Here is a 25,687-nt window from a genome sequence, read left to right on the forward strand (position 1 = left end):
ATAACAAAAGGACTGCTTAAGGATGCGTACATTTTGTTTGAAATTGAATTTAGCATAAGGTTACAAGATGAATAATGTATACAAACTGTCCCAATTTGGGAAAGGCACACATCTGCAGTGTAAGACAGTGACTTGCAAATAATATTTAATCCATGTAACCAACGATAACTAGAGGAGGCTTCACCTTCTCTTTTACATGCTCCTGTTTGTCACATTAGTTTAGAATCTGCTACCTACCATTTTGCTTTATCCCCTAAAACATGTTTTATTTAATGGGTAGAGCTGCACATACTAAGTCATGAAAAGACTTGGGAGTATGTGCAGATCTGTAAATATGCTTTAATGCATTTTTTTTGTTTGTTTGTTTGTTTTTTCATCTGGAAACATAGTAGTATCATGACAAACACGTGGCATTTAAAGGAGTAACATTCTGAAAATTCATGAATATTTGATATTTACAATTAGGACTGGTGTTGTTTAAAATAATTCAACTCAATGAAAATAGAAAATAATATTCTTTTATAGCTCGATTTTGTGTGCATAGTGATACGAGTGTGTTATATTAAAGAGGGCCTGAAGGATGGAGTGCTGGTTTTGGAGATGTGTGTGAAAATTTAAGAGCATTTGTAGTGAAGCGTTCAGTAAACACTTGTAACCTCTAATATCCATTGTTATCGGGAAACAAGGGCTTCATGACTGCTGTCAGGGGCCAGGCAGGCTTTGCATATCCACACGCTGACAGCACCTGGTTTCATCCATATAAACAACCTAAATGGCCAACATTTAGAGACCAGATAAGTCTTTGCATTATTTATCATAGTTAGAACGAAGAGCATATCTCATGGGTCTGACAAAAAAAAACAACAACTGCTGTTGTTCGCTTGTAGATCTCTCACATGTATCTCGAAGACTCTGGTTACTTTCATGGTTGGACAGTATTTATTCACAACAAAGGGCAGCTAGTGCACATGCTGCAAATGCAGAATTTTTATTTAAATTTGATATAAAGAGGCGGAAAAAGTTTTGTGAAGTATACAGTAAAATCCTCTGCTCTTTGAATACTTTGCACTGAGATGCCCTTCAGTGTTGCTCACTCACCGCTCTCTCTCTGTCTCTCCGCAGCTCTCGCCAACCGACAAGAGCTTGGAGTTTGACAGAGACTTTCGTATCAGGCACTACGCAGGAGATGTGGTGTAAGTGTCTTAAAGTTTTATTTATTCAGTAAAAGCTTTTACTGGTGATTCATGCTCCTTTTCCCACATTTGTACATTTTTACATATTCATGCCTCTGAGCTGCCTACTGAAACCGCAGTCATGTACTTTTGGCCGCTTCAGGAGCAGATGGGTTCCTGAATGAAACTTGATGATGGTTTGGAGATGTGGGAGCACCTCTCATTCACACTTTATGACTAGAGTTTGATCTAGATGTATATTGATTTGATGTATGTATTGTCTTCAGTCCGACCCAAAATATTCTCGTCATGTTTAATCTTGCAAACTGAGGTTAAAACCAAAATTAACTGACAGTACCCAAATAGAAGTCATCTCCTGTCCCTGAATGGTTCCATTTGACAAAATCATGTTGAATTTGAATTTTCTGCAAAAAGGATGCACACCATCAAATAACTCATGTGGACTGAGGAGTGATTTATCAAAGATTATTTCATGCACATGAATTTTCCAACAAATTGCCACATGACAAGAATATTACTCAGCCTGTGCATGTGCTCACAAACGCGATGAATCATTGAACAAAAAAAGTTTTCGTTATATTCTTCAGTTATGTAATAGAATAGGATTGACTTCAATCAAAAATAACTTTTTTTATGGAACAGCAAATTGCCCCTGACTTCACATGCAAAACTTAAGGACTAAACACACACACACACACACACACACACACACACACACACACACACACACACACACACACATTGGTACACACCCTCAAACATTCAAACGACATCTCCGTTGCATGATGTCCCCCAAAGTGACAGCACCACTTTCCAATCCTCAAAGTGTGTGGACACCATTCAAATGAATAAATCACACACGCTAAGCCCCCAAAAAGTGCTCTGAGGGAAACGTGTGGAGCCCATTTGTGGGGGCTAAGTGTCTGATACTCAGGGGAGGGCTCGCGCTCAGCAGCATGACTGGCAGGCTTGATTGATCCCAGAGCCACTTAGAGCAGGCGGGAGGCAGAGTGCAGCTCCCAGCATGCTTTGTAACAGCCACGCTATTTAAAGCAGGTTCATCACTTAATGGCACACATTAACTTCAAATGTGTACTGACATGAGTAAGAAGGATCAGCTTATATTCAGAACAAACCACATTTCATGCAGCCAGGGGCCACTTTATTTGTCACACTTGCACACCTGCTTGTTATTGCCCGCTCGACTGAACTCTGGTCAGGAAGTTTAGCCGTTTTTCAGACCAAACATCAGAATGGAGAACATTCATTAATTTTACTGGACTTTTTCCCCCCACTGTGGGCATAGACAGACCAGGCTTACTGAAAATTAAACTTAACCACCATTGTACTGAGTCTAAAAGTTTGTTTTCACTCGCTTCTGAAGCAGCTCCTCCTCTCATTCATTGATCTGATTGGTTATGACCAGATTGACTTGTCAGTTATCCACCGTGGGACACTTAACACACTTAAATGACTGCTGTAAAATGTATCTGTTAGTCTGGTGGGATCGGTTACAGTGATTTTGGAGCTGTTTCTGGTTAAAAAAGACAAAAAACAAGCTGAGACCATCGGTGGCAAAAACTGGCACTTTTAATGGAAGAACATTGAGGGTGTATTTGCCCCAAGTGGTTACATTGCAGCCTCTTCTGCAGCTGCAGCCCTCTCTCAATACCAGATCTATTTATATATAACCTTTGTCTGAATAGGAAAAGGCTTTTGAAAGCTTTTTCACAAGGACGCCCGATTTTAGTACACATCAAACGACAGAAGCACACAAAAGTCACAGTATACATCAGCAAGTTTTAAAATAGTAGAAGAATCCAAAGGTTTCAATATGTAAGGACAAGGATATCAGCACAGGGGACATTAGTTCACAGAAAAAACATGCATTTTAAATTGATTAAAAGGGATTAGCTTTTCCTCTTTTACAAGCTTCTGCAGATTGTTTCACTTGTTTGCTGCATAGTACTTAAGAGCCATATGTAGTTGATTCATTCATGAAAGGACAGCCGGTTTTTATTGGTAGTCCTTTGCCTTATGTTAATAGGCATCCTAAAATATTAAAAATAATACAATATGAAAACACAGTAAACATTAAAGATATCAAACACAATTTGAGGATATGAGAGGATAAAATCCGAAAAGCAGCTGATACACATACAGTATAAGTGCAGTTATTTCAAAATTAGGTAAAATTAGCCCGGTATCTGTGCTGACATTATTGGTTCTCAATAAACCATTTAACTACTGCAAAAACTATTGTTCCCATTTGTCACTTAGACACCAAAATATGGGGAAAATAGGGTCCATGTTGAAAAATGCCAAAGTTACCCTTGAATACCCACTGAATGGCACAACCTACCTGAGTACTGTTGCTGGCCGTGTGTATCCCTTTATGGCCACAGTGTGCTCATCTTCAAGTGGCTGCATGTCACAAAGCACACTCAAATCAAAGTGGCTCCACCAACATGACAAAAGGTTTTGGGTACTCGAGTGGCCTAAATCACAATCTAAAAAGCAGCACTTTTAATTTGTCGTGATTGTGCAGCTGCCAAATCTGCAACAAGTGTTTGATGTTATCACACGGATCAAAGAAACCCCACCCACTGTTACTTTAAGGTACAAGGACATTTTTTATGTGTTACCACGAGGGGATCGACTCTGTGCTTAAAGGTAATAATCACCTCTTTCTGAAGATTTGGACACCACTCTCCTTCTCTCCGTCTATCTTTATCCCCACTGCCATAAACATTTTAAACAAACAATGAATTAAAATGAACTTCAACCTAATGCACTTTATCACTTTGCACACTTAGAGGTTTAATCCTGTTTAAATTAGTTACACAGTATTTTATCTCACTTGGTTTTAGGAATTATGTGTCTTTTAGTCTAAGTCTTTTCTAGTGTTGTTTGTTGTATGAGCGACCTCCAAGACAATTTTCTGTCATGACAGACAATAAATATTTTCTGATTCTGATTTATTATCAAAAGGGTTTTCTTTCTCATCCTGGAAATTCTCATTATGAAATAATGACACTGGAGATTCTCACTTGGACTGCGATGCACTAAAAGTGACATTGCCAGCTACATAGGGACCTGAGTATTGGTCTCGTTTATTATTTTGTCTTTTTTTTTTGCTCTTTTCTATCTTTATTTTTTTTGTTACTGTGTGGAAGGATGGTCTATGGCTGTTTTTGTGTATCTTACACATTGTATCTGTCTTCTAAATATGCGAAAATTAATAAAATTGTTGTTAAATTAAAAAAAAATCTGGATCAGAATCTCCAGCACCTTGTTTGATCCCTGATCCACAAGGCGTTCAGGCTGTTTTGGATCCAGCATTAGAACAATGTACCTAATAAAGTAAATTGCTTGATTCAGGATGATTCAGAGTTACATTCAGGTGGAGGTCAAAATAAATCGTGTAGTTTTGAAAGTATGTGCATTTACCCTCTCCCTCGCTTCGCAGGTATTCTGTGGTGGGTTTTATTGATAAGAACAAAGACACTCTGTTCCAGGATTTCAAGAGACTGCTGTACAACAGGTAACACACACACAGTAACACACACCACTTCATCACCTCCACACTGTGTACTCACTGTACAGCCTGCAGCACTTTGATTACACGACACCCCTCCAGAAAGAACAGCACAGGACTGGTACAGCTAATCTCCTCTCAGCTGGCTTTTATCCGCCCTCCTCCAGCCCTCTGGTGTTTTTCCTCTGCTGAATAGAAATGTGAGGTCTGGTAATTCCAGACCTGTCTAATGTGCATTTTATGATACTGTTAGCTCGGGTCAAAAGCAAGAAGTTTGGACAGCAGCCAAAAATGTTTGAACGTGGGTGCTAATGAACTAATGGAAACACCTTTTTTTGTGATTTAGAGTTGTATCCGGAGTCTACATTAACATACAAACAGTGCAAGATAGCAGTCATTCAAGTGTAATAACAACATAAATCATCTGGATTTTCATGCCTTAAAACTTTCTATTACCCTGCATCCTCATCTGAGGAAATTACATTTTTTGGGATTAATGCAATTTATACTTTCTCACCCAACTTAGACATATTGTCCTCATTTGTTGACATTTTTTAACATCTAGAGGTAGCAAAAGCACAATACTCTAATCTGTGTTAAAACAAGTGTGCAGCTATCTCTGCAAAATCCACCTACAGCCGATCCCGTCACAGAAGTGAACAAGGTGCAAAACTTGATCAAATTTTATGGTCAATACTCGCAATTTATTTAAATAACTACTCACTTTTCAAAGAGGATGCAATTTTTTTTGTACTTACTAGATCCTCATTTCAAATAGCTTTGAGAAATGCGTACCAAACATAAGCTGTGGTCTCAGGCGGTTGAAATATTACGGTCTGAAAACTTGGAACAAAGCTCTTTTATGATGCCTGATAATTGTTAGGTGGCCAAAAACGCTGAAGTGGGGTCTGATATTTATCTGTTTTTACTCCGTAGTCATTAAAGAGTTGTAATCTTTTCTCGTGCATCTCTATCTTACACGTTTTTTTTTGTCTGTCCAGTTCTAACCCGGTGCTGAAGGGGATGTGGCCTGAGGGCAAACTGAGCATCACAGAGGTCACCAAACGACCTCTAACAGCTGCTACGCTCTTCAAAAACTCCATGATCTCGCTGGTTGAGAACCTGGCCTGCAAGGTGAGGAGTTCGACAATCATTGAATCCTGAATTAGTGTTCGTGCGGTCCCCTGTAAGAGTTTCTGCACACAATACGTTTTCAGCAGTTAATAATATACTTTGGATTGTTACAATGATTTTGGAGCTTTTTTTTTTCCTTTGTAGGAACCCTATTATGTCCGCTGCATCAAGCCCAACGATGTCAAGTCCCCTCTACTCTTCGAGCAGGAGCGCTGCCGCCACCAGGTGGAGTACCTCGGGCTGCTGGAGAACGTCAGAGTGCGGCGTGCCGGCTTCGCCTACAGACAGACGTACCCTCGTTTTCTACAGAGGTAGACACTACATAATGATCACTCTGAGCATCTTGACCACATGATAAACCTCGTTTCCCGTAAATGTTTTCAGTTTTTATACGTTGGGTTGCAATTAGTAATTATTTTCTTTCTTTCCGTCTTTCCCTCTGCGCAGTGATACAGTTGATGGGTGTAGCTTGGTATAAAGAAAATAGTTCCTACATGAAACTGCTCAATTTAAATGCGCCAAGTGCTTCAGATCAAAACACATAAAAGACAAGAAGTCATAATAAAACCTGCATGTAAAAATAGAATAAAATCAGAATAGAATACATGTAATGAATCTTTAAATGGATAAAATCCACTTGATAAAACTAGTAAAAGTCAGATAAAATTAGGATAAATATAAAATGGAAAATAAAATTAATAAAATATAACTCAATGACATTATTGATAAAATAAGCATAAAAACAGAATATATAAAATGCATAAAATCAAGGAAAATACAACATCTTAAAGATGTGCAGCAGTACGCAAATGCGAAGCAAAACGCAAAGTAGCTTTTAGTCTGCTTCTAAAAATATTTAGTGAGGTGGCTTCTCTGATATCTATGTACTTTTGATTTTGGGGTGAACTGTCCCTTTGAGTCAGGCCTTTAGAAAATAAAATACCCAAATTCTAGACAGATTGCATAACGTCAGGGTTGTGATTCGAAGGTGAAATGATTTGCTCAGAGCACTATCTTAAAAATCTGGCTGGAAGAGGTGATTGAGTGACACCTCGCCCCTCACCTCGCACGCTCTGGTCGAACATGAAGGACGTAATGTGACGGTTCGTAACCATAGGGTGCAAATATGTGTTGTGTAACCCTGATCAGCTCACGTCTAACATAATCTCATAATCATCATAATCCTTTATCATTATCTTGGTTTTTTTCAGCAGCTTTTGTCAGTTCTCTACAAGCGTACTAATCCTCTCCTCTGACCTTTATTAAAAGCAGGCTGGATTATAATCAGAGAGAGTTATTGTTGTTAAACATTTAATGTGCTGCAAATATTACCCTGTTTCTAATGTGGTAAAGCAGCAAACTGCTACTAGTCACTGACCTGCATTAATAGCTCATGTTTTATTCATAGAGAAGCTCAAACACTTGACATAACAAGTCTGTTTACATCCCAATTAGCACTTGTTTATTGCAAGCAGAGTTCCCATCACAGACTTCTGAGGCTGATACCAATGAGGATATTAAACAAAATTAATATGCAATATTAGTATGCAAACAAATAAACTGAGATTAAAAGATGAGAATCAAATCTATAAAAGGCATGCTTATTGATAAAGCACATTTCATAATGAAAGGCAAATCAACTTGATTTACATAATAGATTTCAACAAACAGGAAACTATATAAAAAAGGACACGAAAATAAACAAGAAGTAAAAAATAAAAATAAAACAGAAGTAAACACAGGGTCGATCACGTAGTACCAGAGCACCGGATGAATAATCAGTTTTAGGCGGTTTAAAGACATCAAGTGGGGCTCTCAGAACTCGTGATATTTCTAATGTTGACAATTTAAGGTCTCACAGGATCTTTCATTAAAAATGCGCTGTCTTGTCCAAGGCCTCATAACAAAGAGCGACAGGATAGAAAGTGTCTGTGCTGGTGTCATTCAGGTCAGAGCGAGGCTTTAGAGACTAGCAAAGGACATACGTGACTCCTTCGAGTCGCATACGTCACTTCATGTGTCCCAGCGGACGAGTGTGAGTGATGCAACACATCAAATAAAACCCAGAAAGCTTCATTCACACGCATGTTGCTCCACCCATTGTGTAACAGATGAGATGTTAAGCCTGACAGGCTGCTTTTAAAAGTGTTTTTTAACAATATTTTTAGTATGAGCCCCTAATCACCACATATCTCTGCAGAATTTAATCCAAATAGCATCGTAATTATCATAATATTGTTCTCTTAATGGCCTATAATACACACACACACACACACACACACACACACACACACTTGTTGAAGTCTTCTTCCACAGCTGTCACATTTGCCCACTGCCCTTGTAGAAACCATCATGGTGGAGGGAGGATTAGGTAATGAGTCTTTTGCGTAACAAGTCATCCAACTCTGTCACCCCCCCCCCCCCCCCCCGGTGTATTCGGACTTGGCATTACATCACCGCCTTGTCAGTGGGTCGCCTGTGAAGTGACACGGGATGCAGCCTGTTGAGCGAGCGCCGGGATCGTGGAAGACAGAGAGTATCACTGCTGTCCTGGAAAATCCTCTTAATCTCTGTTATTTCACGTTTACTTAAATGTTTTCCCTGGTGTGTAGTTTCAGCGTTTAAGTTAATGGTTACTTAAATGTCACATTTTTGAAAATACGCTATTTTAATCCTTTAGAAGTGATGGCTGTCACTGTCCTCTTTAAAAGTTGTTTTTCTTCCTCCCAAGAATTGATTTTTAGTGTCAAAACAGCCCACACGAAACACAAGAAGCTTGTTTTTGTTTATTGCGTATAGAATACAAGAAGGAATTATATTACATGACAGCAGCACAACATCAGCTGCATTAAACATGCTTAACCCTTTGAAACCTGAGCATATCGGTTTGATTACTTTCAAAAAGAAGAAAAGAAGAAGGCAATGAGCGACCCAAAATGATCCAAAAATTAGCAAAAAATTAGTAAAAATAACAGTAAAATGACCTAAAATGAGTACACAAAAAAGGAAAATAAAAAACAAAAACAAACTGATTTAAATGACTTCGAAAAGGGCTTAGAAATAAAAAAAAATAACAATAATCATGAAATGTAATTTTCAATAAATAACTACATAACATCTAGCTAAATAACTTCAAAATCTACTAATTTTCTGCAGTTTGTGGGACATTTCGTGTCAGTTAAAGAAATCAAACCAATTTGTTCGGCGTCCAAAGGTTTATTTACTCGTGAAAGGCGTCTGAGAGCAGCACAAGAAAAGTGACCTCAGTCCAGGTTTCAAAGGGTTAAATTCTTGCATTTTTATTGAATTTAATCTCAGCGCTCTTGACTCTCGTAACGGGCTAAAGAAACATTGGTTGATGGCTGAGAAAAAAAAAAAAAAAAAATGGCTTTAAAAGCTCTCGTATTTCAATCTAATTATAGCCCTGAAAAGACTCTAGAGCGTTATTGACCCCTTAACCTCCGAGTCGGCCTTCAGCTCCACTATACGATAATTAATCCTCTTTTTCATAGACTGAATGCTGTGATTTCCACGACATTGTGCCCGGAGCAAAGTCTCACACGCGTTAAGTAATTAAGAGGATCTATATGGCAGTTGTAGAGTATTTCAAGGCCCACTTTTTTATTAGATACAATATGATGTAAAGAAAGAAAGGCTTTTTTCTCCTGAACAAGGATTAAAAATATGCAATTTTAAACAAACACACTGAAATCAAATACTGTGATTCAGATACAAAGACGTTAGCTACCATCATCATTGGCTTGTTTGCTATATTACATGAACATCACTGTACTCTATTCAAACTCTGTATATGAAAGAAGAGTTAGTCCACTACTGGTTGTAAAAAGCCAAATCTGTAATTTTGAGATGGTTTTCAGCCCGAGACTGCAGATGAGGCTGATGAGAATGTCGTTTATTTTGCAGATATTTCATCATAAATCAAAATACTGCATTGAATAAAACAATTTAACCTAAAATTGGCTCTACATGACAACTTAGGGATCACCAAAGTTATTACAATTCATCCTGTTTTTTTTTTACAGCAATGCTTCCTACAATTGTCAGAACATTTTACTAAAAATCAAAAATATTCACCTCATGGTGGCACGAAGAAAAGTCAGAGGATCATCAGAGTCAGTGGTTACATCGTCATGAGCACCTGTACAACATTTCATGGCATTTTATCCAAAAACAGACACAAACAGTTTTTAGTTTTCCTTCCTCGACCCATTTCTTTCAAAAATATAAGAAGAGAGCAATGAGCAACAAAAAAAAAAAAAAATTTGTAAAAAAAAGAAATTTGTAAAAAGTACGACAAAATTATATAAAAAATAATAAAATAAATAAATGAATATCTTTTAAATCATAACAATTGCATTGTTTCTAAATATGACTTTGTTTTCTGTCTGCTTTTGTATAAAAATGTCTATTTTTCTTTTTTTACATATTCGAAATAAATCAAAATCAAATCTTCATACGACCCCTTTGTCCCTCCTCCAGATACAAGATGATTTCGGAGTTTACGTGGCCAAACCACGACCTGCCATCAGACAGAGACGCAGTGAAGAGGCTCCTGCAGGGATGTGGGTTTGACCACGACGTGGCCTATGGCAAAACCAAGGTCTTCATCCGCACGCCACGTACGCTCTTCAGCCTGGAGGAGCAGCGGGCAGAGATGGTCCAGAGGATCGTCCTCTTCCTCCAGAAGGTGAGAGACTAACCATCAGGGTAGTTTATAATACTCACATTGCAGCATTATCGCTCCAACCTCATGGGAAATGCATGCTGCCAAATAAGACGCCTCTCATTCATTACATGTCTTCATTTCTGAATCCTTGTTTTCCTCTCCCTGATTTTACCTCAAATATAAACCAGTGAACCAAATTAACTACCTACTATTTCAGTGCTCTTATTGAAATTCACCAGCCCACATTCTGCATATGAATAACCTTGGAGACCAGAAAAGCTCTGCTCAAAATTTTATACAAGTAATACAAGCGCTGAGGTATTTCTGGAGGTGATATAATCTTGTATTATTAGCATTAAGATCTTATGTCTCTCAGGGTGATTGTTTCTGCCTCTTTCTCCTTCTCTCTCTCTGTCTCAGTTTCACCCACACAGCTCCTGTAAAGTTACGAGTGGATTCGGATTTATAATTTTATACGTTTCATGCAGAAACACTAATACTCCTTGACTCCAATTTAAAAACACAAGTACAGTGCAGATCTTTACATTATCATTAAGATAGATCTATTGGTGGTTTGTAGGTGGTGAAGTTAAGCAAACAGAATTAACTGTAGGTGGATTTCTGTTGCAGATTTGTGCAAAACTTAAGCAAAAATATTTTAAAAATGTCAACAAACCACAGTTGTGAGATGACTGTTTTTCCATAGAGTGATGTTATGCGACTTTTCCTCTGGCGATATCATACCAAGAAGCATAAAGATGGATTTTGAAAATATTAGCAGGGTTATTTCTGCTGCAGCCACCGCACTAGCCGTCCAATCCAAAGCATGTTATGCCAGCGATAATGGGAAGGCAAGCCCTTTATATGTGGCAAATGAGGGATTTCTGGGAGGTGATAGTCCATGATTTCACAGAGGAATTGTGTATTCACATCTTCCGAATGATCTTCTCAACTTTTGAAGAGTTATGTGATGCAATAACAGCACTTATAGTGCCTGCTGCACCACGCCTGAGGAAGCCAGTTCTGACAAGTGCATAACCCAAGCATCATGTGACCTATAAAAGCGGGGAAGAAAGTGTTTTCCATTGCAGTTGAAATTTTAGGTTTGTATGTCAGGTATAAATAATGTTCATTCATCAAAAAGTTAAAAATATGTTTGCAGTCATTAGTGGGTGAAATAGGTGGTATAAAAAAATAATGTTTTTAGCTCCGACTTAAAAGTGGTCAGACTCTGGTCTAACATCATTTTATTCCAGGTTTGTGCTGCATGATAACAAAATGCTGCTTCACCATGTTTAGTTTGAACTTTTGTGACAGTCTGCAGGCCGGCCCCAGATGTCCTGAGGGCTTCATATGTCACATGTCAGAGATATATTTTGGCATTGAGCCCCACAGACTGATTTATAGACAAGCAGCAAGATTTTGAAATCAATTCTCTGAATGACAGGTAGCCAGTGTTCGTACTAACACTCTGTTAGCTGCTGGATATGTTGAAAATGGTCTGCTGTGGGCACTAATAACTGTGTGTCTCAGTTTTGAGCAGTTGGTGCCTCAGTGGTGCAACGACACCTTCAGGCGAGAACGCCAGTATCTTGCTGTGATTATGGTGCATGCGCTGACATGTGTCAGATCGCCGTGCGGAGCAGAGCTTTGTTACTTTGATAGATGGAGAGAGATGGGTTTGTAAACGCAGTGTGCTGCTCTGCCTGGCTGTCAAATTTAAGATGCACCATGCAGAATGCCGTCTGACTGACAGGCGGGGAGGCGCTCGCTCTGCATACATCATATCAGCAACCTGGGAACCGTGTGATTGACGCTTAACCTGTCGTTATTTGAGAATCATGTCTGCAGATTCCTCCACATTGTGTTGCTTTCATGTGTAGCTTTCTCAGGGAGTATCTCAGACATGAAAGGGTTTTCCAGCCAAATTAACTCCTGTAGATGATTGATTGGTTGACCTGTGTATTGATCCGTGTGACCCTTTGCGGGCTCTTCCCACGGACACACCAGACGAGCGTTTCTTCCACGCCTCTCTCGGGAGAAGCCTATCTTGTATCTCGTATCTTGGCAGGGATAACGAAGAGAAAGCCCAGAGGAATCACCACCAAAACAAAGAGGTGTCGGAGCAGGCGTATTTGATGCTGCCCTCTGTCAATGTGAAGTCCAGACATGCAGCATGAGCCTCGCACACATGCTCACTCATGCTACACTGACACACAAAATCAAACAGCAGTGTGACAGCATCATGGACTCCTGCGTCTATCACGCTGTTACTCAAACAAACATCCCAGCTCCGAGTCTGATCTGCTGCGCCAAGCAATCCCCTTATCAGCACCTGGCACACCACACAGCCTTATGCCAGTCGGGGGCCGTGGTGCCAGGGCTGTCAGCCTGTGACTGAGGCTCAGACACACTCCTTGTCCCTCACAGATTTATAATAATACCACTTAGTTTGCCCCATCAAACAACTAAAAAACACAATTTGTGAAGCTGCACACTTTGTGAAGACCGGTTGAGTGGCCCCCTTGTAGAGTCACAGCCTGGCCAAATTGGGAGAACATTGAGTCTCATTTTCCTCTTTTAAATTATCATAACCTCCCCGTCTTTTGAGGAGGAGGGGGAGGAAAGGATGAGGCAGGAGGAGGCTCCTTCACAGATCCATTTTAATCCTGCCGCTCTCTCCATCCTTCAATCCTTTCGTGCTCTCACTCACCTCATTTCTCCACTCTTGTGCTACAGCCGCTCATACGCCCGAAAATTTATTGCAATCAGGCTCGGGTGCATTACCAGTGAGAGCTCCACATCCTCTTGTTTGTGATTTTACATCTACAATGCCGGCTACGGCTGAGTGCACACCAATATTCCCCTATTATTCCAAACATGACGATATTCTGAATTTGATTTGGTCACATAAATGGCATATTCCATTTAAATATGTAGCATTTTCTGATTAAGGCATGTTAGATATGCCTCTATTATCTAGGATTTAGGAGCATTATTTGGGCATGTATACAGCCAATTCGAAATATGTTTTTTGCAACAGTTTTCAACACACAGCCTCTTGTTCGTTTACGGTCGGCTCTGTGCATTGTCACAAATAAGTTGCATACAAATTGACTCTTCATCAGTTTGCAAAGTTGTGGGTTAGAGATGAGTTCAAAGAAAATACCACATTTCTGAGATTGCTTCAAGTTGAGCAGTTGTGGTTTTTGCTGTTGTTTTTGTAGACAGGGTGCAGTTTACTTCTGAGGATGTTTTGGTCCCCAGATTTTGCTGCAGAGTGAGCACTCCCACTTTCATGCTGCTTTTTGTGGGCATTGTCGACACATCACACCTGTCCTGCCCTTAGTCCCGTCCTGCTAGCTGTCCCTTTTACACAGACCTTGTTTTGAAGCTGTTTCTGCTTCTTTTGTCAGCTCAAAGGTGAGACAACTCTGTCCCTTTATTTCAGGTTCGTGCCTTTTATACAAAACAGCGACATAACAGCGAGTTATTCTTACCTTGAACAGGCAGGGGCCCAAATCATTGCCACTTTAAGAAATGAAAAAAAGGCATACCATCCAACATAAATACAGTTGTTATAAATTAAACATGGGCCACCCCCACCTTGCTTCTGTGTGAAAATGAATATTTCAAGCTCAGCCATCCACATCACAATAACTGTCGGCGCTTGTCAGAGCAGCGCCGATGACGAGAAGACACCACCCCCCTCTCGTGTATTCTGAGCCGCCACCTTAATTGCTTTCCAAAGCTTTGCATAGTCTCCGTGTAGCAGTGGGTTTATCAGACGTGGCGAGCTTTCACGGCGTGGCCACGGGGGGCTTGTCTGAGCAGGAGCTAAATGAAAATGTCTTAAAAGGATAAAGAGGCGTAGTTTTTACTTTGCATTGTTTCCCAGTGGATAACTGGTGTCATGAAGCGGTGAATTGTGCAGTAATAAATAATTTTTTGGAGGATCTGCATGTCAAAGGGAGGAATCTGTGGACAGCTCCCTGCAGCCCTCTTGTGAATATCAGGCTGCTGAGTGCAGGTCAAGCACTGCCTCCTCTCTGCCTAACTGTCCAGAACTGATCTGTCTCCTGCCAGACCTCAGCAGAAACATGATCCCTAATCCTCTGATCCCTCCTCTGAACTGCAGAGTGTTTAAGGTATCATCTGGAGCGATCACCTCCACAGAAACTTCAGCGGGTGTGAACACTGCAGCAGATCAAAGCAGGGCGTTTTAACTCTTTTTGTCACTGCAGGATTTTAAAGAGTGGAAATGTGTTCTCAGAGAAAGCTAATTTCTCTTTCTTCAGATGCCATACTCTGACTCTTAGGTGTTGATGTTTAAAGAGAAGCCATATTTCAGAAAAATGCTGTGAAGGCTGCATTCTTCTGCTTTCTTTCAGCACTGTGGCCTAAAAATATCCTATAGAAATAACACCTTGGGCAAGTATGAAAACTATAAAAAAAGACTGTAACCATGGGTCTTTCTCCATAGCAACTGTCATGTGGCTCACAGCCAAACTTTTTTGAGTTTTTTGAGGGTTTTGCTTCTACTTGTCTCCAAAGGACATCAGAGTTGTCCTGGTCTTAGGCCACCATGGATACCGCCCATCCCCCATTTACTTCTTTCCACAATTTTTGTCACTCTCAACCATCTTATGTCTAATTAAAGCAAAGAAAGTTACAAAAAATACTCAAATTAATACTTAAGGAAAAATGACAAAGCTCACATAAATATCGATTTTTTTTTTTATGAAAGTGACTGGATGATGAAAGAAAGGCGCACAAATTAATGGAGAATAATGTTTGAAAGACTAGAATGAACATATGGGGAAAAATATTCGAAAATATTTGAAAACTAAGACAGACAGATCCAGGGCTGTAACAAATGGTGTGATTTATAAAATGTCAGAAAATAACAACAAAAACAAAAAACGCTCACAATTTACCAATATTTGTGTTGTCCAGCCAACAGTTCAAAACCCGAATAACAAATTAGTTATTTATTCAGGGTTTTAGCTTACTGTCTCAGAGGTTTAAGAAATTAAAAAAATATATAAAAATACAAAAACACTTATTTTTTAAATTTTGCATAAAAAAATATTGAAAACAAATAATATAAATGATAAAAAAAAAAAAAAAAAAACAACATTAAAAGTACCCAAGTAGTGTTTTGGAACAAAGTATTCTGCAAAGTATTAAATATTTCTAAAAAAATAATAATAAGATAGAAGGAAGCATATGCATTTATTTAACATGATTGTTTGACCTCAAGAATACACACATCAGCCACAAAAAAGAAGCTTTGTACTTATAATATCCATTTTATTTGTTTTTTTCTGACCAGAGCACGAGTGCATGTATGTCATAATTAGTACCGCACAACTGGGACGTACAATACATACGTGTACACATGTTGTATTGTATAGTACTAATCTAATTTTTGTGTATGTAATACTTTATGACAGATTTGCACTGATGCTGTATTGACTAGCTGTCATTTTTATAAATTTCAGTGGATGGTTGCTATACTGCATTCATGCCTAAACTTCCTCAATAAGTAGATTTTATCGTGTGTCCTTCGCACATGTTTGTACACTGTGTGTTACTTAAAGCTCATAGTGCTGACCATCGGCAATATTCCTCCAATCTATTTATGTCCACTCACGTCTAATTGATGGATGTGCCGTTCAGGGTCGTTCAATTTAATCTTCAATACTGTCCCCTCTAATTAGACTGTATTGTTCAGGATCACTTTGAACACATTCGTTTTGTGAGGCCACAGAGCTTTAAACTGACATCACGCAGGGAGTTTTGATTGAAGGATCGGGACTCGTGGTGTTAGTGTTTGTGGTGGGTGTGCGCTGCTCACTGGAACTCTTTATTGATTCATGATAATGACTGCTGCCCTGTGCCTTGGCCTAATGTCTCCCTATGACAGCCTGTGGTCAGAGCACGTTGCAGCCGTGCTAAATTGTGTCGCTCGCTCTCGATCCCGCCTCCCTCCGCCCACAGTGTGCATCGAGCATGTCACTGGAAAACCAGCTCAATATCCCCAGAGGATGTGGAAACTCAGGCAGTCAAGTGTGTCAATGGTGCACGCCGGCCTATCTGTCTCTGCATGTCGGAATTTGCTTGTAATATTTCCCCCCCTCGAGGTAACAACAAGGTGAGGGTTTGGCTTTTTTTAATTGCCAACACAACAGTTCAGTAAATGGCCTTTTATTAGAGTTGCTGTCCCATAGATTCTGGATTAATCCTGTAAAACCTGATTTCTTTAAAAAAAACATGGAAATAAGGCAGTGAGCAACAAAACGAGAAATGACCCAAAAAAAGAAAAATAGAAAGAAATAAGTAAAAAGTTTTTTAAAAATACCTGAAAATAGCACCCATGCTAATTCCATGCCAGTTAGCTATTTCCATGGTGCTGCCATATTACACTGATTACAGAGATTTAGGAATAACGTTACAGTAATACAGGACCGTCAGCGTCTGTCAGTGTGTCGGCATTTATGTGCCCAATTATTTTGAAAAAAAGAAAGCCAGCGGGGAAACAGCAGCGTACTCACTCACTCACTCACTCACTCACTCACTCACTCACTCACTCACTCACTCACTCACTGAGTTTTGCCTTTATAGGGCTGGCCGTGCATGTTGCAGTCCACCAAAAAAACAGATCTTTCCTTTTAAAGACATTCAGTAGGCAGTAATGGTTCCTGTGTGTTTTCAGCTCCGCTCAACATCACAACCTTCCAGCTCTCTCCAGTTGTCCTGGCTCGTGTGGTATGTGAATGCTTTTACTCAGTCAACATTTCCCCCCTCTGAGTAAAGCCCCAGCAATCTGTCCCGCTTTGTTGCGACGAAGAAGATCCCCAATCTGGCTTTGATGAGCTCGTAAATCCCGGGCCCCGGAGCGCGGCGAGGGCAGGCTCCATGATGGCAGAGTCTCTAAAAGGATGATCAGATGGCTTTATTGGCCGGGAGAGGAAGGGGGCAGACCATCAGGGGCCTTGTTATTGGCTTGATTTATCCACAATCCCCCGAGTGTCATCTTCATCAGCTCACCAGCATCATCGCAGTCTGCTCGGCCAGTTGAGAAAATGTGTTTGTGTGGGCGCCTGGATGGCCCCCATCATAATTCTAACCTCTCTCCACTTTCCACCTGTCACACACCTTAACGAGGCTCCGAGGACGGTGGAGACACTTTACGTCTGCTGTTATCTGATTCATTGTTGCTTTACGGTGTTTTCATTCTGCTTTGTCTCTCACCTCCGGCCCCGCTCGCTCTCAATGTAATTAGTGATTTGTTGCTTAGATAAACACAGTTGTTGATCTGGCAGAGGCTCGAGCACCATGTGGATATGATCCCGGCAACATCTTAACTGAGCTCTCGCTGAAAATCTAATTTGGCCACTTTTTGTTTTGTGTATCATGTGAGCACATATGGAGTGGGACACTGAGTCTGCATGTGGGGGTTAGATACAGTAGAGGAGTGGCTTATATGCTGAGACGCTTTATTGAAATGAAAAAAAAAGTAGATTATAGAGGTGTTCACTGGTTCTGATAGAATTAGATGAATGTTTGATGCTTTATTTATTATATGTTATGAGATTTTTACAGATTCTTTATCAGAGGAAAGGGTTAAATTCCTGCAGTGTCAGCACTGAGATTATAGAGGGGGTTTTTCGTGGCTCAAAAGCAGGCAGAGATGGTACTATCCTGATCATATGCACACACATGCATGTGGCCTGTACTGTGCCTTGTTTTTTTAGGCGTAGCTACATGATTGGAAAAAATACAACTTCTAAAAAATGGCCAAAATGGTACACTGATAGTCAGTTGTGTATACAGTATGAATTCCTTGATATTAATTGTTCTTCTGAGATTTTCTGTGGTCCCAGTAATATTTGTTTGTGTGCTGAAGTAGCATATCATAAAACCTGGTTAAGCTGTGTACGAGAACACAAATATTATATGTATGAATATTTTACAAAATAATATGATTCTGCTGGCAAAATATTATTTACACAAATGAAGATCTCCTCCTGCTTTTAAAGCATTTAACGTAATCTAGAGATGTCCGTTTTAACATTTGTACTGATAAAGTGGCAAAAAAACCCAAAACTTTGTCCACATTGACCAGGTTGACTGGCTGAAATAACTTCTCCGCAATGGAAAGTACAAACTCCTCTTATGGACCCCGTATAGCACAATTATTAGTTTGTCTGCTGATTTAGGCTAAAAGTGGTGGTGGGCTTAGTAATGGCTGACTTTGTATACCAAGCACATGTTTACATATTTTATTAGGTCATCCCAGTTTAAGATCTGATTTTTTTTTCTTCTAGCATTGGACAGTGATGGGGGCGCCCTTCAGCTCTCCTGGTAGAGCGGGCGCCCCGTGTACGGAGGCTGTGTCCTCGTCAATGCTGCCCTTTGCTGCATGTAATCCCTTCTCTCTGTCTTTCCCTCTTTCACGTTTAACCTGTCCTAAAGGCAAAGCCAGAAAATAATCAAGTGTTCTAAGGGCTTGTTTGTATAATGATTCGAGATTAACTGCATTGCAATAGTCTCATATTCAGTGGCGAGGCGAGGCAAATCTTCACATCATCACTGTATGTGCATGTGTGACAAATCTCTCTGTCATTAAAATCGATTTCTCCTGCCGTAAAGCCATAATTCCACCTTAAGTCACATCCGCCTGTATCTCGTAGGAGGATCTTGTTCATCCTCATCAACTTAAATTCACTATCCATACCTTGAAATGTGAAAATTAGATTTTTTTTCTGCTGTAACTGACTTTCCAACATGAGTCACTCTTATATAAATAATTAAATTATACTGTGTAGGTTATTAGATTTTCTGAGTCATGCCGAGAAACGAAATGAAATCCTGGCAGAGGTTATAATAAAAAAGCTACATGTATAGAAAATTAACCAAGAATCACAAAATATGAAGTATTTAAAATGAAACTCAGACATCAAAAAGTGGGCCATAAACAGTATATAAACTCATGCATAAATCAGTATGATTGAATATTTCCACATAATTTTGTTTACTAACGTGATCAGGTTCAGATTTCACCTTAAATGCACTCACAGTCTCGTATTCAAACCAGTTGATGGTTAAGTTTGACCTGACACCTGCACTCAGAGCTCTGCCTAATTTACTGTAGCACTCTGAAAACCGTCTGAATTTAAACAAAAATAACTTCTAACCTCCATCACAGAGACAACCAAGTCAGCTGCAGTCGAGGACGGCACTGAAAACACGTTCATTCCTCCCACCGCTGTCACCCGGAGCATGTGGGAGAGTCATCTCAGGGGTCGATTAGTGATGAATATGTAGCTGCTTCTTTTCTCACTCTCATCCATTATGTATTAGAGACAGTGCAGTGTGGAGAAAACGGAGGATAAGGTCGTCATCTGCCATTTTGCCAGAGAAGCACCATTCAAGACTTAAAATAATGCGGGATTAGAGGAGCTATTTTTGTACCTGAATAGATGTTGGTTGCTTTGCATGATCATAAAGAAACCACAGAGAATATACAGCACTTAGATATAAATACAGTCTGTGCCTTCTGTCTTTACAGATGCAGTAAGGCAAACATAAAGGATGATTTGACATAGCATGAGCTAAATAAAACAGGCATGTTCTCAGCTGTAAGACAGTTTTAGGTTACCAAATTGGTTTTGAAGTTGTTTATTTAGCTATAAAGTGTGTGCAATTTCTAAACCCATAAAAGTGGGATTGCTTTATCAAGAGCAGACGCAGGAAAAGACGAGAGTACTGGCACCTCATCACAAGTAGGCACCAAAGTCCTCAAAGTAAACACAGCCCACAAAAACCCAGTGACCCTGGAAGGTATCACACGTGACAGTAAGGCCCTCACTTACCTTTGCAATGTCATTGAGAAGCAGGGCAGTACGGATGCACGTGTCTTAGCCAGAATCATCAAGGCATCGACGTCATTCATCCAACCGAAGAGCATTTGGCGCTCCAAAGACGTCTACCAATAGACAAAGCTTTTGCCTGGAACACACTGCATGCATGAGCAGCGTGACGGCAACGTCGCCGACGCTCAGGATGTCCACACAGGCAGCCTTGTTGCTTCGACGCTTCTGCAGAGCTGCCTGCTGCTATGAGAAGAGTATTTCCGCAAATTATAAGCAAATATTCCACTCATTTATGAAGTTGTGCAATTTGCTACATTGTCAACAACACGGTCCTGCAAATCTTTCACGATAAGATGCCTCATGTCAACAACTGATGCTATTCTGTCAACAGAGATGTTGTCAGAGAACTTTTATTTAAAACGGAAACAAAGTTTAAGTAAAACAGATATTTGGATTTCCTCGTGTCTTTGACAGATAAAGACATTTAATCTGTAGTAAAAGGTGGCATAGAGTCAATATAATTATCAAAATACCGTTTTTATGGTCTATATCTGCAGACAACCTGTGCTGCACTTGGAAAAACTCGGCGAATCGCAGATGTGCTGTGGCTGTTCAAGCAGCTGAGACGCGACTGAGCAGCGCTGCTCCTGCATGCATGCGGTGTGGCTGCACTAACTTGTTAAAGTAGGTATCAGGAGAATTTAGTTTGGCCAGATTCAATTGCCTAACTCAGCTGAGACTCAGGATTGATGCCCTGGAATCAGGCCAAATGAACTGTCCAAATTTAGGCTGCTGACTTGGCTGTGACTGGGCTGCTATCAAAAATGATCTGGCCCAGAACTGCCCCAAACACGGCTCGCTGGTAGAAATAAGTCTGAAAGCATCCGCATGCCTGACACGGCTGAGATTCAGGATAATTGACACCCCAGAATCGGGCAAATTAAACTGGCAGCTGCTGACGTTGCAATCACTGGGCTGCTATCAAAACTAAACAGCATCGGACCAAACTCGGCATGCCATGAGAAATACTTTGGGCCGCGTCTGGTGGCTTGACTCAGCTGAGACTCGTGATGAATGAAGCCCAACAATCAAAAAAAAAGCCAAATAAACTGGCCCGATTCTGGCTGCCGACACAGAAGCGACAGCATGTCAACAAAGAATATAAAGAAACGCTTCAGTTTTTCTTAATAATTCTTATTTACCATCTATTACTTGCATAGCAACAACAGTAGGCGTGACAGAACATACATACTCCAAGACAAGTAGACACAAATACTTGGATGACAGAAAGGGCAAAAGTGCAAATGATACAGAGGAAAGATACGCTTGGAGTAATTAACAGCAAACCGTTGAAGAATGAGAGATTGTGTGCTTAGAAACTAGGCCAGTAGGCTTTAGACTGTATCAGTTGATATCTTTAGGACAGATTTCTCAACTTTTTAGCCTGATAAGGCTGATCTCAGATTACTGAACATGCCATTACATAAAACTTTTACAGCTTAAAAGGTCCAAATTAAACCTTCTTTTTCTGAAATAGACAGTACGAGGCTGTTTGGCTTTGTGATGAGTTGGCCGACTGGCCTTCTTTTACTGATAGCGCTTTCAATGGCCTGGAGTCGTAGACGAATGATAAACATTTGCAAAATTTTTTTTCTATGTAATCTCTGCAAAGGCCATACATATTTACAATTGCGAAATGTAAGGATTTTTTTCATCTGGAACAATAATAAATCAAAATGTTAAAAAAAAAAAAAAGAAAGCCACAGGAGGCTCTGGAGCTGCAGATTGCCTCCCCCGATGGGTGACGTCACGTTGACTAGGTCCACTTACCTTATAAAGCCTTTATGCATGACTTATCATCTCTGCATATTATAACACTACCAGTCTCTTTACGTGAAAACCACCTCCTCCACAGTTTCAATATGCAAACCGAAGAAATCCGTGTCTGCGCCCTCCCCCACACTTTAAAAGATTAAATATTTATGATCATTGCTCTGCATTGCACTTCAATGATATTCAGTAGTGAGCCTCTTGTGCAGTATAGCCTTTAATTTGTGACACTAAATGCACCTTTATCACTGATTATTTAGGATTATTTAGATACAATGTGGACGTATAAATGCATTAATAATGGAGGAGTTGCATGTAAGAGAGAGAGGGGGTATACAGTAAAAGGGCAGCATATGGTGGTGATTTTAGCGAGGGCAGATCAGGAGTTATGGCTCCCTGGAGTCCCACTTACATCTATTATTCATGCTTTAGAGGGTCTGATAGCCACTCAACCTATGTTTGGTTTCAGGCAGGCGTGGGGGTCCTTATTTTAGTCTGAATCTGTGTTACTCAAACGTTACCAAGCACTGATGTAAATACACATGTAACAACGTGTAATGAATTCTAATGGTGAGTAATAAAAAAACTCTTTCTTTGTCTAATTTTAAATGAAGGAAATGACAAATTGAAATACACATTTGTATTTAAGATTTTACAGAAATATGCAGCATTAGTTATAGCTGTTTGCCTTACCTTCAGTCCTCATAATTCAGATTTTAGTGCAGATATTTTACCTCTTTATGGTCTGTTTCTATGCCTCTGTGCCGGCATTGGCGGAGGTCGGAAGCATTATGTTTTTTGGGAATGTTCATCAGTCCATCCCAGTGAACGTGATATCTCAAGAACGCCCTGAGGGACACTTCTCAACTTAAGCACAAACAGTCACTGGGACTCAAGGCTGAATTGATTAGAATTTGGTGGTCATAGGTCAAAGGTCAAGGTCACTGTGACTTCGCATTCACCTCATTCTTTTAAAAACACAAACATCCATTTAAACATAACAATGAACTGATTATAATATGATGGTCAAAGGTCGAGGTCACTGTGACCTTGCATCCATCTCATTCCCATGAACATAATATCTCGAGAAAGCCACGAGGGAGTTTCTCTAAATTTGGCACAAACGCAAAAATAACCTGATTAGAATTTGATGGTCAAAGGTCACTGTGACCTCACAAAACATCTTTTTAACCGTAACTTTATATGCTAAATTTTACACAAATATCTAAAAGGATATGATAATGAAGTGATGACATTTACTATCTAAAAGGTTGAGCGTCACTTTTACTCAGGCATCATAATGTTCTGCACTAACTCTTACCATTACAAACATTTCAGAGACAGTCGACATTCAGTGAATTGGTGACTATTATCTCCGGATGCCCACCTTTAAACTGTGCTGATTATATCAATCTTCCGTGCTGCCGGGGTGAAGATGTGGGTCCAAGTTGGAAAATCCCGCTTAAATCTGGATTTTAAAGTTTATTTGACTTGCAGAATGCCACTCAGCAACTCTTCAGCATGTTGGCGATTGCTTTGTCTTCCCCTTCAGCGTAAATGGATGTGACATTCTGTAGGCATTCCTATAAATACAGACTGTATCTATCTGCTATCAGTTGCATAATAGAAGATGTAAGATCGAGTGTTTCTAGAGCTTGACTGATAAAAGGGATTACTACATCACTTATAGCACAAGCACCCCTTTAAGGAGCTGTGCAGCAGTTGTCTTCCAATCATCTGAAATGTCTACAAAGACTTTTATTGTTGATTGTGCTGCTCTGTGTGTCCAGGTGTGGAGGGGCACCATAGCCAGGATGCGATACCGGCGGATGAAAGCGGCCCTCGTCATCCTGCGAGCCTACCGACGCTACAAGGTGAAATCCTACATCCGCGAGGTCAACCGGCGCTTCAAAAACGTCGGATCCATGAAGGATTACGGCCGGCACGTGAAGTGGCCCACGCCTCCCAAAGTCCTGCGCAAGTTTGAAGAGGCACTCAGGAGCATCTATAACAGGTGTGAACGTCACTCTGTCTTTAAACTTGGCTGCTGTATGTCTGCTGACATTTCAAGTTTCACATAAAGGTGCTTTTCAAACATTAACAATAAGCTGCTGTGCTTTTGCTAAATGGATCCTTTTAAAGAGAATGACTCACGTTGATTCTCTTTTATTTCATACTGTTGCAATATAAAGTGAAACAGCATTTAAATGTTTAAAAATGTACCAGCCATTCTCATTATGTCATACCAGAGGCAAAGGATGAAGCTTCTTAAGATAAAATGTTTCTAAATTGCTTTCTTTTGAAGAAAATCACTTTCCTGAATTGCCTGAACTAAAAGTGAATCCGAACCGAGCCGCAGCAGACAACACACGGCCTCGAGTGTTATTTTACATCCAGATGAGTCCGTTTGAAGCAACTTACACATGTTTCCTTCTGCCTTGGGCTCACACTGGGCATTGATTTTTCTCCCTCCATCAAAGACTCATCACTGCCTTTCATCCCGACGTGTGTTTGTTTGCTTTTTTCTATTTGAAGCTGAGCGCAGTAAGAAAATAGCCTTCCTGCAGAATGATGTTGGCTGTCAGGGTGTGTGAGTGAAAGGCCAATAAGCAGAGTACAGCTGGGGTCCGCTGCAGTGCTGCTGCATCGCCCCGCTGACCCAGCTGTCAAGGTTTGGTGCACAAATCTCAATGGAGAGATTTTCCTTTGCTCTTAGTTTTGTGTGTGTGTTTGGATGTGTTTACCTCCAGGTGGTGGGCATGGACGCTGATCAAAGGCCTCTCTCCAGAAGAGGCCCTGCAGGTGAGGGCCAAGGTCGCCAGCCTGGAGGCCCTGAAGGGCCAGAGGGCCGACTTGGGGCTTCAGAGAGCCTGGGAAGGAAACTACCTGGTGAGTAGGTGGGATGGCGGTGCAGGTTTGGGTAGAGTACAGTAATGAGTGTGTCTTTATATGATGAAAGGAGGAAATTAAATACAGCAACAGAAAGAAAAAAGGCAGAATCACAAGACTAGCGGTGAAAATTAGGCTGTTTTCCCATTAGGTGTGCAGTTGGTTTGTAGTGTGCCTTAGTATGATTGCCCCCCCCACACTCCCACGCCACTCAGCTTTCACATTAATAGTATTGTTTAATACAGGAGTACACTTGCGTCATCATCATCCACGTGACATTTATGTTGTCAGTGTAGAAAGATCTCAAGCCCACACAATGGAGTCGACCTTTGCATTATGCCTACTATTGTTTATGTAATGGAGACAATGTCAAAAACAACCGTCTCGCCTGCCTGATGCTTACTCACACATGGCCCTGCAGCTCACAGGATGAGATTGGCAGGTGCTGCGCGCATATGTAGATTTCGTCAGAGAACGGTATTATTGAGAAATGTTACCATCCGTGTTTTGTTACAATTAGTTTTCACACTTGATA

General features: G+C 40.3%; 1 protein-coding gene across 1 annotated transcript in view; it reads left to right on the forward strand.

Moving 5' to 3' along the window:
- The window catches only part of myo1d (myosin 1D), a 98,394-nt gene that overhangs the window by 26,347 nt on the left and 46,360 nt on the right, over positions 1-25,687 (forward strand). Inside the window, exons 12-18 of the mRNA XM_042508193.1 lie at positions 1,123-1,193; positions 4,663-4,737; positions 5,733-5,865; positions 6,010-6,176; positions 10,366-10,573; positions 24,054-24,277; positions 25,014-25,152. Of these exons, the coding sequence (XP_042364127.1) occupies positions 1,123-1,193; positions 4,663-4,737; positions 5,733-5,865; positions 6,010-6,176; positions 10,366-10,573; positions 24,054-24,277; positions 25,014-25,152 (1,017 nt within the window). The remainder of the gene's footprint in view (positions 1-1,122; positions 1,194-4,662; positions 4,738-5,732; positions 5,866-6,009; positions 6,177-10,365; positions 10,574-24,053; positions 24,278-25,013; positions 25,153-25,687) is intronic.

Source organism: Plectropomus leopardus, chromosome 19 (genome assembly GCF_008729295.1).
Source record: "Plectropomus leopardus isolate mb chromosome 19, YSFRI_Pleo_2.0, whole genome shotgun sequence".
NCBI classification, from domain to species: Eukaryota; Metazoa; Chordata; class Actinopteri; order Perciformes; family Serranidae; genus Plectropomus; species Plectropomus leopardus.